Source organism: Oenanthe melanoleuca, chromosome 25 (genome assembly GCF_029582105.1).
Source record: "Oenanthe melanoleuca isolate GR-GAL-2019-014 chromosome 25, OMel1.0, whole genome shotgun sequence".
Lineage (NCBI taxonomy): Eukaryota > Metazoa > Chordata > Aves > Passeriformes > Muscicapidae > Oenanthe > Oenanthe melanoleuca.
In genome coordinates, this window is record NC_079358.1 from 4,658,771 (window position 1) to 4,673,742 (window position 14,972).

General features: G+C 50.9%; 1 protein-coding gene across 4 annotated transcripts; it reads right to left on the reverse strand.

The window, feature by feature from the left end:
* Positions 1 to 945: 945 nt before the first annotated feature.
* Positions 946 to 10,428, reverse strand: GPS2 (G protein pathway suppressor 2). Of its 4 annotated transcripts, XM_056510254.1 has the most exons (11): positions 10,227 to 10,428; positions 9,199 to 9,308; positions 6,407 to 6,519; positions 5,271 to 5,347; positions 4,087 to 4,163; positions 3,504 to 3,681; positions 2,885 to 2,977; positions 2,178 to 2,257; positions 1,732 to 1,800; positions 1,257 to 1,348; positions 946 to 1,174 (listed from the first exon to the last, which is right to left on the reverse strand). In XM_056510254.1, exons 1-11 carry the CDS (start codon positions 10,318 to 10,320, stop codon positions 1,039 to 1,041), a joined length of 1,119 nt encoding a protein of 372 aa, XP_056366229.1. In that variant the 5' UTR covers positions 10,321 to 10,428; the 3' UTR covers positions 946 to 1,038. The 4 variants fall into 4 exon arrangements, with proteins under 4 accessions (XP_056366229.1, XP_056366232.1, XP_056366233.1 ...); XM_056510257.1 differs by lacking the exon at positions 3,504 to 3,681 and having other exon boundaries at positions 10,227 to 10,427; XM_056510255.1 differs by lacking the exon at positions 1,257 to 1,348 and having other exon boundaries at positions 1,036 to 1,174; positions 10,227 to 10,427.
* Between the last annotated feature and the right edge of the window lie 4,544 nt (positions 10,429 to 14,972).

Here is a 14,972-nt window from a genome sequence, read left to right on the forward strand (position 1 = left end):
TCTCCAGAGACAAGGATCACTGCCACACCTGATTTTTAACACCTGGCCCATTAACAGGTGATATCTCCAGAGATAAGAATCACTGCTCACCTGGTTTTTAACAATGGCCATTAACAGGAAATAAATCCCAATATCACACCTGGTTTCTAACACCTGGCCCATTAACAGGAGATATTTCCAGAGACAAGGATCACTGCCACACCTGGTTTAACACCTGCCCCATTAACAGGAAATATCTCCCACTACCACACCTGGTTTTTAATAATGGCCCATTAACAGGAGATATCGCCCACTACCACACCTGGTTTTTCACACCTGCCCCATTAGCAGGAGATATCACCCAGTGCCACACCTGGTTTTCACACCTGGCCCATTAACAGGAGATATCTCCACAGAGATCAGGATCACTGCCCATCGGGTTTAACACCTGGCCCATTAACAGGAGATATCACCCAGTGCCACACCTGGTTTTCACACCTGGCCCATTAACAGGAGATATCTCCACAGAGATCAGGATCACTGCCCATCGGGTTTAACACCTGGCCCATTAACAGGAGATATCACCCAGTGCCACACCTGGTTTTCACACCTGCCCCATTAACAGGAGATATCACCCAGTGCCACACCTGGTTTTTCACACCTGGCCCATTAACAGGTGGTATCTCCACAGAGATCAGAGTCACTGCCCCACCCGCATTTCACAGCTGGGGACGGAATTCCCATTTCTGCCCACATCAATCCAACACATCAGCTCGTTCACTAAATCACTCATTAACTCATTCATCAATTAATTAACTCATTAGTCCGTTCATTAACTCATTAGTCCGTTAATTAGTGCATTAACTCATTACCTCATTCATTCGCTCATTAATGCAATGAATTCATTAACTCATTCATCAGCTCATTCATTCATTGACATTCATTCATTAACTCAATGAACTCGTTAAGGAACTCATTAATTTATTACAGCTCTATTTATTTGGGAGGGGGAGGCGCCACTGATCGCCCCTCCCCCCTCCCCCCCCCCATCCCATGACGTCATCCCGCCGCGGGCGTGGCTTCCCCCGGTGACGTCACCCCGGCGCGGGAGGGGGGGGCGTGTCCCGTGATGACGTCATCACTTGTGGTAGAAGCGCTGGCCCTGCCCGTGGGGGAGGAAGGGGCCGTGCCGGGCCTGGGGGGGGGAGGGGCGGTGAGGAGGGTGGGGGAGGGGCCTGAGAGGGGGGGGGAGGGGGTGGGGGAGGGGCGGGACTCACGTGGGGGGGGGGGCGGCTGCGGGGCGGCGCCGTGGGGGGGGAAACTTCCGGGGGAGGCGGCGCGGGGGGGGGGCGGGGAAGGGCAGAGCCGGCTGTGGGGGGAGGGGAGGGGGTGGGGGAGGGGCACGGGAGGTGCCCACATCCCCCCCCAACCCTGTCCTCGCCCCTCCCCCCCCCCCCCCAAAAAATCAAAACTCCCCACAAATCTGCCCCTCCGCCACCAAAACCCCTCCCCCACCAATTCGTGCCCCTCCCCCCACCCAGCTCCTCCCCTCCCCCCACCTCACCCTGCGCTCCTCCCCCACACCCAACCCTCAGCCCCTCCCCCACAGCCCCTTCCCCCAAATTGCTTCCCCTCCCCCCTTGGCCCCTCCAAACCCCCCCAAATCCCCTCCCCCACCCCAACTTTGTGCCCCTCCCCCCCTCAAACCCCCTTCATTCCCCCCCTGCCCCTCCCCCACCCCCTTCCCCAGACCTTGGGGTTCCCCTGGATGGGCACGGGCAGTTGGGGGCTGGGCAGGAGGGCGGGGCCGGCGTGCAGGGCCTGTGGGGGGAGGGGCGGGGGTCCTTGATCCACCCCCGCCCCTCCCCCACCCTCCAAATCCACCCTTGGTTCCCCCTCCCCCCCCTCAAAAAATCCAGGTGTGCTGCCCCTCCCCCACCCCCCATTCTGCCCCGCCCCGAATCCCTCAGGCCACGCCCCCTTGGTCAGGCCCCTCCCCCACTCACGGGCTCGCTGAACCCTGATTGGCTGTTGGCCCCTCCCCCATTCCCCAGCCCCTCCCCCACTCACGGGCTCGCTGAACCCTGATTGGCTGTTGGCCCCTCCCCCATTCCCCAGCCCCTCCCCCACTCACGGGCTCGCTGAACCCTGATTGGCTGTTGGCCCCTCCCCCATTCCCCAGCCCCTCCCCCACTCACGGGCTCGCTGAACCCTGATTGGCTGTTGGCGTGTTCCAGCTGCTTCTGTAGCGGCAGCGACGAACTGGGGGGGAGGAACCCTGGGGGGAGGGGGGGAGGGGACACCTGAGCTGGGCCAGGTGTGCCCAGGTGTGCCCAGGTGTGTCCAGGTGTGTTAGAAATGTGCCCAGGTGTGTTACAGGTGTGCCCAGGTGTGTTACAGGTGTGCCCAGGTGTGTTACAGATCTGCCCAGGTGTTCCCAGGTGTGTCCAGGTGTGCTACAGCTGTTCCCAGGTGTGTTACAGATCTGCCCAGGTGTGCCCAGGTGTGTCTCAGGTATGTCCAGGTGTGTTAGAAATGTGCCCAGCTGTGTTACAGGTGTGCCCAGGTGTGCCCATATGTGCTGAGGTCTGTTACAGGTGTGTCCCAGGTGTGCCCAGCTGTGCCCAGGTGTGTCCCAGTTGTTCCCAGGTGCCCCCAGGTGTGCCTCAGGTGTGTTACAGTTGTGTTACAGGTGCACCCAGGTGTGTTACAGGTGTGCCCAGGTGTGTCCAAGGTGCCCCCAGGTGTTTCCAGCTGTTCCCAGCTGTTCCCAGGTGTGTTCCCAGCTGTTCCCAGCTGTTCCCAGCTGTGTCCCAGGTGTGTTCCCAGCTGTTCCCAGGTGTGTTCCCAGGTGTGTCCCAGGTGTGTTTCCAGCTGTTCCCAGCTGTTTCCAGCTGTTGCTCACCTGGCTGGGCGGGGGGGAAGTGCCCGTGCAGGCCGAAGGCGCCCCCTGGTGGCTGCTGGGGCAGGAACGGCAGCGCCGGGAACGCGGCGGGGGCTGGGGGGACCAGGACGGACCAGTATGGACCAGTACGGACCAGTACAAACCAGTATGGACCAGTACGGACCACGGACCAGTACAGACCAGTATGGACCAGTATAAACCAGTACAGACCAGTATTGACCAGTACGGACCAGTATAAACCAGTATGGACCAGTACGGACCAGTATGGACCAGGATATACCAGTACGGACCAGTATGGACCAGTATGGACCCATATAAACCAGTTTGGACCAGTACGGACCAGTGACCTCCAATCCCCTCCCAGTTCCCCTCCCACTGTTCCCAGCTCCCCCCAGTCCTTCCCAGTATAACCCAGTATCTCTAGTTCCCCTCCCAGTTTATCCCAGTCCCTCCCAGTATAACCCAGTCCCTCCCAGTCCCTCCCAGTATAACCCAGTCCATCCCAGTCCATCCCAGTCTAACTCAGTCCCTCCCAGTTCCCTCCCAGTTCCTCCCAATCCCCCCTGAGCCCCTCCCAGTCCCTCCCAGTCCCTCCCAGTTCCCCCAGTTCAGCTCTCACCCCGCAGCTGTTGGGCTCCTCCGTAGGCCGGGGGGGGCTGGGCGGGGGGGAAGGGCGGGGGAGGGGCGGGGCTCTGTCCCACCCCGAAGGGGGCGGGGCCGGGCCCCCCCTGCCCCCCCCCGAACGCCCCCGGGTCCCCCCCGGCCCCGAAGGGGGGCTGGGCCCCAAAATGGCGCGGCTGGAAAAGGGGGAGGGGCCAGAGAGTGGGGGAGGGGTCAGAGAGTGGGGGAGGGGCCAGAGATTGGGGGGAGGGGTCAGAGGGTGGGGGAGGGGTCAGAGATTTCACCCAGGGACCCCCCAAATTCCACAGGGACCCTCCCCCACCTCCACCATCCCCATGGGGACCCCCCAAAACTCCCCAAAATTCCCCCCAAACTCCCCCCAAATCCCCCCAAAATCCCCAAAACTCCCCAAAACCCCCCAAAATTCCCCAAAACCCCCCTAAAACCCCCCAAAATCCCCCAAAACTTCCCAAAATCCCCCTAAATTCCCCCCAAATCCCCCCAAAAATCCCCAAAACTCCCCAAAATCCCCCCAAATCCCCCCAAAACCCCCCAAATTCCCCCCAAATCCCCAGACTCACGCTGATCACGGGGGGTCCGAACATTTGCTTGGCTCGATCGGCCCCGATGAGCCCCGAGCGAGGCCCCCCCGGGCTGCCTGTGGGGACCCCAAAACAGCCAAAATCGCCCCAAAACCAACCTCAAAATCACCCCAAAAACAGCCCAAAACCTCCCCAGAATCACCCCAAAAACAGCCTCAAAATCAACCTCAAAATCACCCAAAATCACCCCAAAAACAGCCTCAAAATCAACCTCAAAATCACCCCAAAATCAGCCACAATCACCCCAAAATCGACCTCAAAATCATCCCAGAATCAGTCAAAATCAGTCCCAAAATCACCCCAAAATCGGTTTCCAAATCTACCCAAAATCAGCCCTAAATCAGCCCTAAAATCACCCCAAAACCAGCCCAAAATAAGTCCCAAAATCACCCCAAAATCAGCCATAAAATCAGTCCTGAAATCAGCCTCACAATCACCCCAAAATCAGCCATAAAATCAGCCCAAAATCACTCCAAAATTCGCCAAAATCACCCCAAAAATCAGCCCAAAATCATCCTTGAAACCTCCCCAAAATCCACCCTAAAATCTATCCCAAAATCAAGCTCAGAATTAGTCCCAAAATTGGCCAAAATCACCTCAAATCACCCTAAAATCATCCTCAAAACCTCCCCAAATCCCCCCAGGACTCCCCAAATCCCCCCAAATCTCCCCCAGGACCCCCCAAAATCCCCCAAAATCCTGCCAGAATCCCCCAAATCCCCCCCAAATCTCCCCCAGGACCCCCCAAATCTCCCCCAAATATCCCCCAGGACCTCCCAGATCATCCCCAAATCCCCCCAAAATCCCCCCAAAATCTCCCCAGGACCCCTCAAATCCCCCCCAAATCCCCCCAGGATCCCCCAAATCCCCCCAGGACCCCCCAGAATCCCCCAAAATCCTGCCAGAATCCCCCAAAACTCCCCCAAATCTCCCCCAGGATCCCCCAAAATCCCCCCAAATCCCCCCAGGACTCCCCAAATCCCCCCAAAATCCCCCCCGAATTCCCCCCAGGACCCCCCAATATCCCCCAAATTCCCCCCAAAATCCCCCCCAAATCCTGCCAAAATCCCCCAAATCCCCCCAAAATCCCCCCCAGGACCCCCCAAAATCCCCCAAATCCCCCCAGGACCCCCCAAAATCCCCCCAATCCCCAATCCCCTCACCTGCCATGCCCAGCAGATGCGCCCCCGGCACCCCCAGGCCCTGCGGGTACGCGGCCGCCGTCAGCGTGGTCAGGTCACTGCGGGAGCGGCCAAAAACAGCCAAAATCAACCCAAAAACAGCCAAAATCACAGAAAATCAACCCAAAAAACGGCCAAAATCAACCCAAAAACGGCCAAAATCAACCCGAAAACAGCCAAAATCACACAGAATCAACCCAAAAACGGCCAAAATCACACAGAATCAACCCAAAACTGCCAAAATCAACCCAAAACTGCCAAAATCACACAAAAACACACAAAATCAACCCAAAAAACAGCCAAAATCGCTCAGAATCAACCCAAAAACAGCCAAAATCAACCCAAAACTGCCAAAATCACACAAAATCACACAGAATCAACCCAAAACCAGCCAAAATGACACAGAATCAACCCAAAACTGCCAAAATCACACAGAATCAACCCAAAACCAGCCAAAATCAACCCAAAAACAGCCAAAATCACACAGAATCAACCCAAAAACGGCCAAAATCACAGAAAATCAACCCAAAAACAGCCAAAATCAACCCAAAACTGCCAAAAACACCCAAAATCACACAGAATCAACCCAAAAACACCCAAAATCACACAGAATCAACCCAAAAAACGGCCAAAATCACACAGAATCAACCCAAAAAACGGCCAAAATCAACCCAAAACTGCCAAAAACCCCCAAAATCAACCCAAAATCAACCAGAAACACCCCAAATGGCCCCAAAATCAACCCAAAACCATCCCAAAACCACCCCAAAATCAACGAGAATCACCCCAAAATCAACCCAAATCAACCAAAAAACACCCCAAAATCACCCAAAATCACCCCAAAACCACCCAGAAATCCTCCCAAAATTTTCCAAAAAGTTCCCAAAACCCCCCCCCGCCAAAAATCCAACAAATCCCTCCAAAAATTCCTAAAAAAAGTCGCAAAAAAATCCCCCAAAAATTCCTCAAAAAATCCCCCAAAAATTCCCAAAAATTCCCCCAAAAATCCCCTCCAAAAATTCCCAAAAAATTCCCCAAATTCCTGAATTTCCCAAAATTCCCAAGATTGCCAATTTTTTTCCCAAAATCCCCCAAATTTCCCCCAGTCCCAGCCCCACCTCTGCTCCTTGCGGCGCCGTTTCTCCTCCTCGTGCAGAACCTTCTTGAGCTGCAGGAAGAGCTGGTGCTTCTCCTCCTGCAGGGCCCCCAGCTTCTCCTGCAGCTTCAGCAGCTGGATTGGGGTGAAAAACGGGGATTTTGGGAAAAAATGGGAATTTTGGGGAAAAAAAACGGTGAAAAAATGGTGAAAAACGGTGAAAAAAACGGTGAAAAAATGGGATTTTTTAGGGGAATAAATGGGATTTTTGGAGGGGTTCTGGGGGATTCTCCTCTTGCAGTTTCAGCAGATGGATTGGGGTGAAAAATGGGGATTTTGGGAAAAAATTGTGAATTTTTGGGGGAAAAAAGTGAAATTTTGGTGAAAAAATGGGGATTTTATGAGGAAAAATGGAGATTTTTGGAGGGGTTTTGGGGTTTCTCCTCCTGCAGGGCCCCCAGCTTCTCCTGCAGCTTCAGCAGCTGGATTGGGGTGAAAAACGGGGATTTTGGGAAAAATAATGGGAATTTTTGGGGAAAAAAAGTGAAATTTTGGTGAAAAAACAGTGAAAAAACGGTGGAAAAAATGGGATTTTTTGAGGAAGAATGGAGATTTTTGGGGGATTTTTGGGGTTTCTCCTCCTGCAGGGCCCCCAGCTTCTCCTGCAGCTTCAGCAGCTGGATTGGGGTGAAAAACGGGGATTTTGGGAAAAAATGGGAATTTTGGGGAAAAAAACGGTGAAAAAATGGTGAAAATCGGTGAAAAAATGGTGAAAAAACGGTGAAAAAATTGGGATTTTTTAGGGGAATAAATGGGATTTTTGGAGGGGTTTTGGGGGGATTTTACTTCTGCAGTTTCAGCAGATGAATTGGGGTGAAAAATGGGGATTTTGGGAAAAAGTTGTGAATTTTTTGGGGAAAAAAAGTGAAATTTTGGTGAAAAAAGGTGAAAAAGTGGGGATTTTATGAGGAAAAATGGAGATTTTTGGGGTTTCTCCTCCTGCAGGGCCCCCAGCTTCTCCTGCAGCTTCAGCAGCTGGATTGGGGTGAAAAACGGGGATTTTGGGAAAAAATGGGAATTTGGGGAAAAAAATGGTGAAAAAATGGTGAAAAACGGTGAAAAAATGGTGAAAAAATGGGATTTTTTAGTGGAATAAATGGGATTTTTGGAGGGTTTTTGGGGGGATTCTCCTCTTGCAGTTTCAGCAGATGAACTGGGGTGAAAAATGGGGATTTTGGGAAAAAATTGTGAATTTTTGGGGAAAAAAAGTGAAATTTTGATGAAAAAACGGTGAAAAATGGTGAAAAAATGGGGATTTTATGAGGAAAAATGGAGATTTTTGGGGTTTCTCCTCCTGCAGGGCCCCCAGCTTCTCCTGCAGCTTCAGCAGCTGGATTGGGGTGAAAAACGGGGATTTTGGGAAAAAATGGGAATTTTGGGGGAAAAAACGGTGAAAAAATGGTGAAAAACGGTGAAAAAATGGTGAAAAAAATCGGATTTTTTAGGGGAATAAATGGGATTTTTGGAGGGGGTTTTGGGGGGATTTTACTTCTGCAGTTTCAGCAGATGGATTGGGGTGGAAAATGGGGATTTTGGGAAAAAATTGTGAATTTTTGGGGAAAAAAGTGAAATTTTGGTGAAAAAACAGTGAAAAAAACGGGGATTTTATGAGGAAAAATGGAGATTTTGGAAGGTTTTTAAGGGGGTTTTATGGGGGGTTTCTCTTCCTGCAGATTCAGTAACTGAACTGGGGTGAAAAACCAGGATTTTGGGAAAAAATTGTGAATTTTTGGGGAAAAAAAGTGAAATTTTTGGGAAAAAATGGGATTTTTTGGGGGTAAAAATGGGATTTTTGAGGGGATTTTTGGGAATTTTTATTCTTTATTTGGTGTAAATTTTGGGTGAATTTTTTGGGTGGAATTTTTGGGGGAATTTTTTGAGATTTGGGGGGAATTTTTGGTCAATTTTTGGTGACTTTTTGGGTGAATTTGGGTGAATTTTTGCGTGGATTTTTCTGAATTTTTGGATTTTTTTTGCGGGGATTTTTGGGTGAATTTGGATGAATTTTTGGGTGGTTTTTGGGTGGATATGGGTGAATTTTTGGCTGAATTGGGGCGAATTTTTCTGGATTTTTGGCTGGATTTGGGTGAATTTCCAGGTGGATTTGGGTGAATTTTTGGGTGGATTTTTGGGTGGATTTGGCTGAATTTTTGGCTGTTTTTTGGTTGAATTTTTGGCTGAATTTTTGGCTGGATTTGGTTGAATTTTTGGCTGCTTTTTGGCTGGGTTTGGGTGAATTTTTGGCTGAATTTGGCTGAATTTTTGGCTGTTTTTTGGCTGGATTTTTGGCTGTTTTTTGGCTGGATTTTTGGCCGGATTTGGCTGGATTTTTGGCTGGATTTGGCTGAATTTTTGGCCGGATTTGGCTGGATTTTTGGCTGGATTTGGCTGAATTTTTGGCCGGATTTGGCTGGATTTTTGGCTGGATTTGGCTGGATTTTTGGCCGGATTTGGCTGGATTTTTGGCTGGATTTGGCTGAATTTTTGGCCGGATTTGGCTGGATTTTTGGCTGGATTTGGCTGAATTTTTGGCCGGATTTGGCTGGATTTTTGGCTGGATTTGGCTGGATTTTTGGCTGGATTTGGCTGAATTTTTGGCCGGATTTGGCTGGATTTTTGGCTGGATTTGGCTGGATTTTTGGCTGTTTTTTGCCTGGATTTTTGGCCGGATTTGGCTGGATTTTTGGCTGTTTTTTGGCTGATTTTTGGCTGATTTTTGGCTGTTTTTTGGCCGATTTTGGCTGTTTCCCCCACCTGCTCCCGGGTCTCCTCCAGGCTCATCCTCTCCTCCAGCTCCTTGCGCCGGCGCCGCTCCTGCTCCTCCCGAACCTTCTGCTCCATCATCTTGTCCACCTCCTCCTCCTCTGCGGGGTCAGGGGTCAGCCAGGGGTCACCCGGGGTCACCCAGAGTCACCCGGGGTCATCCAGGGGTCAGGGGTCACCCGGGGTCAGCTGGGGTCACTCAGAGTCACTCAGGAGTCTTCAGTGGTCACTCAGCAGTCAGGGGTCACTCAGCGGTCACCCAGGGGTCACTCGGGGGTCAGAAGGTCACTAAGGGGTCACTGAACGGCCAGTGGTCAGTCAGGGGTCAGTCAGGGGTCACTCGGGGTCAGGGGTCACTCAGGGGTCATAGAGAGTCATTCGAAGGTCACTCAGGAGTCACTCAATGGTCAGTGGTCACTCAGGGTCAGCCGGGGTCAATCAGGGTCACCCGGGGGTCAGGGGTCAGCCAGGGGTCACGTGGGGTCACTCAGAGTCACTCAGGGTAACCAGAAGTCATTCAGTGGTCACTCAGGGGTCATTCAGGGGTCAGGGGTCACCCAGGGGTCACCCAGGGGTCACTCGGTGGTCCGATCACTCAGGAGTCACTCAGGGGTCAGGGGTCACTCATTGGTCATTGAGGGTCACCGCACTGGTCACTCAGGGGTCATTTAGGGGTCAGGGGTCACTCAATGGTCACTCAGGGGTCAGGGGTCACTCAGAGTCATGCACTGGTCACCCGGGTCACTCAGGGGTCAGGGGTCACCCAGGGGTCACCCAGGAATTTGGGGGTCGCTCAGCTCCGCCCTCACCCCGCCCCCTCCCCTGTTGCCATGGGAACGGCGCCGGGGGCGGGGCCTCCCCCACAACAACGGCGCCAACCGCGGCCCCGTTGCCATGGAGACGCCGAGGGGCGGCGCCTGTCGCTATGGAAACCCCGGGGGCGGCTCCCGTTGCTATGGAGACCCAGCGGCAGCGGCGGCCGCGGCCTCGTCCCCCCCCCCGCCCCTCCCCGCGCTCACCCTGCCGCTTGCGCTCCCGCTCCACCATGACGTGGCGGTGCAGCGCCCGCGCCATGGCCGAGCTGAGCTTCGGCCGCTCCAGCAGCGCCGGCATCGTGAGGGAGCGGCGGGAACCTGCGGGGAGCGAGCGGCGCCGCGCCGCGCCGGGCCAGGCCGCGCTTCCGGTTCCGCCGCTTCCGCTTCCGGTTCCCGCGGGAACGAGGCTGAGCCACGCCCCTTAAATGGGAACGAGGCTGAGGCACGCCCTGATTGCCATATAAGGAGAAAAAATCACTCCTCTGAGTGAAAGTGAGGCTAAACCACGCCCCTTAAATGGGAACGAGGAATGCACCACGCCCAAATTACCATATAAGGGAAAACGCACCCCTTTGAGTGAAAACGAGGCTGAGCCACGCCCAGTGAATGGGAACGAGGCTGAGCCACGCCTTGATTGCCATATAAGGAGAAAAATCGCCCCTTTGAGTGCAAATGAGCCTAAACCACGCCCCTTAAATGGGAACGAGGTTAAGCCACGCCCCCCAAACGGGAACGAGGCTGAACCACGCCCAAATTACCATATAAGGGAAAACACACCCCCTTGGAGTGAAAACGAGGCTGAGCCACGCCCAGATTTCCATATAAGGTTAAACCGCGCCCCGTGAATGGGAACGAGGCTGAGCCACGCCCAGATTTCCATATAAGGTTAAACCACGCCCCGTGAATGGGAACGAGGCTGAGCCACGCCCAGATTTCCTTATAAGGTTAAACCACGCCCCGTGAATGGGAACGAGGCTGAGCCACGCCCAGATTTCCTTATAAGGTTAAACCACGCCCCGTGAATGGGAACGAGGCTGAGCCACGCCCACTGAGCAAGAATGAGGCAGAACCACGCCCAAATTACCATATAAGGAGAAAACAAATACCTAGCGGTGAAAACGAGGCTAAACCACGCCCCAATTACCATATAAGGAAAAAAATCACCCCTTGGAGTGAAAACGAGGCAGAGTTTTGCCCCTCCCCCACCTCAGCACCCCCAAAATTTTCATCCCCCGCCCCTCCCCCATCCCCAAATTTCCCGCCCCTCCCCCCACAGAGCACGCGGAGAATTTTTTTTTTTTTTTTTTCTCTCACGGTTTTATGGGGGAAGGGGGTGAGAGGAAAAGGGGGGGGAGGGGCGCGATTCCCCCCCTCCCCCACCCTCGCAGCAGCTTTAAATAAAAATTCATTTTTTTTCTTAAAAAAAAAAAAAATCCCATAACACACACAAAAAAAAAAAAAAAAAAAAAAAACAGAAAAAAAAAAAAAATAAAAAAAATCCCGACCAGAAACCCCCAAAAAACCCCAAAATTCCCTCCCCCCGCCCCTCCCCCACCCCCCCCCGGATTCACATTTGGGGCAATAAATAAAGGTGGGGGGGGGGAGGGGCGGGGGGGGAGGGGCTGTGCAGTGGGGGAGGGGGGCAAGTGCTGTGACCCCACCCTCCCCCCAAAAAAAAAAAAAAAAAAGAAAATCGGGGTGAAACCTCCCCAAAAACGGGTCCAGGAACCCCCAAATTGGGCAAAATTTGGGGTCAAGGACCCCCCCAAAAATAAAATTTGGGGGATCCCTCCTTTCCCCCCCCCCCCCCCCCCTTGAATGGTTCCCCCTCCCCAAATTGAGGTGAGAGCCCAAATTGGGGTGAACCCCCCCAAAAATTCAAGAATTTTTAATTAAATATTTTTGGGGGTGAGGGGAATTTTGGGGGGTCCCCCCTTTTTATTTTGGGGTCTCTTGACTCCCATCTGATTTTGGGGAGTTTTCCCCAATTTTTCGGGGGGTTTCCCAAATTTTTTGAGGGTTCCATGAATTTCAGGGGGGGTTCCCCAAATTTTTTTTCTGGGGGGGTCTTTTCCCAACCCCCCACCCCTCATCCTAATTTTTGGGGCTCCTCATTTCTTGGAGAGATTCCCCCAAATTTTTAGAGAAATTCCCCCAAAATTTTTTTTGAGAAATTCCCCCAATTTTTTTTTTTTTTGGAGAAATTCTTCATTTTTTGAGGGAGTTTCCCCAGATTTTCTTGAGAAATTCCCCCTTTTTTTGGGTAGTGATTCCCCAACTTTTTGGGAAAAATTACTCAAATTTTTTAAGAAATTCCCCCAAATTTTTGGGAAAAATTCCCCCATTTTTTTGCAGAAATTCCCTCAAATTTTCCAAGAAATTCCCTCATTTTTTGGGTGTTCATTCCCATTTTTTTGGGTGCAACTTTTTTTTTTATTTTTTGGAAAAATTCCCCCCATTCCTTGGAGGAATTCTCCCATTTTTTGGAGAAATTTCCTTTAAATTTTTTAGGAGAAATTCCTCATTTTTGGAGAAATTCCCCCAAATTTTCGAGAGACATTTTGCCCATTTTTGGGATGCTGATCCCCCAGAATTTCCTAGAGGAATTCCCCAATTTTTGGGGGAATTTTTTGAGGAATTCCCCCATTTTTGAGGGAATTTCTCAAGGATTTTCACCATTTTTGGGGTGCTGATCCCCCAGATCTCCTGGAGCAATTTTCCCATTTTTTGAGGGAATTTCTGAAGAATTTCCCCCATTTCTGGGGAGAATTTCTGGAGGAATTTTCCCATTTCTGAGGGAATTTCTGAAGGAATTTTCCTGTTTCTGGGGGATTTCTTCCATTTTTTTGAGGGAATTTCTGGAGGAATTCCCCCATTTCTGGGAGGAATTTCTGGAGGAATTTTCCCGTTTTTGAGGGAATTTCTGAAGAATCTCCCCTCTTTTTGGGGGAAATTTCTCGAGGAATTCTCCCATTTTTTGGAGGGAATTCCTGGAGGAATTTTCCCATTTTTTGAGGCAATTTCTGAAGGAATTTTCCTGTTTCTGGGGGAATTTCTGGAGAATCTCCCCCGTTTTTTTGAGGGAATTTCTGGAGGAATTTTCCCATTTCTGAGGGAATTTCTGAAGGAATTCCCCCGTTTCTGGGAGGAATTTCTGGAGGAATTTTCCCGTTTTTTGAGGGAATTTCTGGAGGATCTCCCCCGTTTTTAGGGTGCTGATCTCCCAAATTTCCTGGAGGAATTTTCCCGTTTTTTGAGGGAATTTCTGGAGGAATTCCCCCGTTTCTGGGAGGAATTTCTGGAGGAATTTTCCCATTTTTGGGGAGAATTTCTGGAGGTTCTCCCCCGTTTCTGGGGTGCTGATCTCCCAAATTTCCTGGAGGAATTTTCCCGTTTTTTGAGGGAATTTCTGAAGGAATTCTTCCATTTTTTTGAGGGAATTTCTGAAGGAATTTTCCCATTTTTGGGGGGAATTTCTGAAAAATTTTCCCCATTTCTGGGGTGCTGATCCCTCAAATTTCCTGGAGGAATTCTCCCATTTTTCTGAGAGAATTTCTGAAGGAATTTTCCTGTTTCTGGGGGAATTTTCCCGTTTTTTGAGGGAATTTCTGGAGGAATTCCCCCGTTTCTGGGAGGAATTTCTGGAGGAATTTTCCCATTTTTGGGGAGAATTTCTGGAGGTTCTCCCCCGTTTCTGGGGTGCTGATCTCCCAAATTTCCTGGAGGAATTTTCCCGTTTTTTGAGGGAATTTCTGGAGGAATTCCCCCATTTTTTTGAGAGAATTTCTGAAGGAATTTTCCCGTTTTTTGTGGGAATTTCTGGAGGTTCTGCCCCGTTTCTGGGGTGCTGATCTCCCAAATTTCCTGGAGGAATTGTCCCGTTTTTTGAGGGAATTTCTAGAGGAATTCCCCTGTTTCTGGGAGGAATTTCTGGAGGAATTTTCCCGTTTTTGGGGGGAATTTCTGGAGGAATTCCCCCATTTTTTTGAGAGAATTTCTGGAGGAATTTTCCCGTTTTTTGAGGGAATTTCTGGAGGATCTCCCCCGTTTCTGGGGTGCTGATCTCCCAAATTTCCTGGAGGAATTTTCCCGTTTTTTGAGGGAATTTCTGGAGGAATTCCCCCATTTTTTTGAGAGAATTTCTGAAGGAATTTTCCCATTTTTGTGGGGAATTTCTGGAGGTTCTGCCCCGTTTCTGGGGTGCTGATCTCCCAAATTTCCTGGAGGAATTTTCCCGTTTTTTGAGGGAATTTCTGGAGCGTCTCCCCCGTTTCTGGGAGGAATTTCTGGAGGAATTTTCCCGTTTTTTGAGGGAATTTCTGGAGGATCTCTCCCGTTTTTGGGGTGCTGATCTCCCAAATTTCCTGGAGGAATTTTCCCGTTTTTTGAGGGAATTTCTGAAGCAATTTCCCCGTTTCTGGGGAGAATTTCTGGAGGAATTTTCCCATTTCTGAGGGAATTTCTGAAGGAATTCTTCCATTTTCTGAGGGAATTTCTGAAGGATCTCCCCTATTTTTTTGAGGGAATTTCTGAAGGAATTTTCCCATTTTTGGGGGGAATTTCTGAAAAATTTCCCCCATTTCTGGGGTGCTGATCCCCCAAATTTCCTGGAGGAATTTTCCCATTTTTCTGAGAGAATTTCTGAAGGAATTTTCCTGTTTCTGGGGGAATTCTCCCGTTTTTTGAGGGAATTTCTGGAGGAATTTCCCCATTTCTGGGAGGAATTTCTGGAGGAATTTTCCCGTTTTTGGGGGGAATTTCTGAAGGAATTCCCCCATTTTTTTGAGAGAATTTCTGAAGGAATTTTCCCATTTTTGTGGGGAATTTCTGGAGGTTCTGCCCCGTTTCTGGGGTGCTGATCTCCCAAATTTCCTGGAGGAATTTTCCCGTTTTTTGAGGGAATTTCTGGAGGAATTCCCCCATTTTTTTGAGAGAATTTCTGAAGGAATT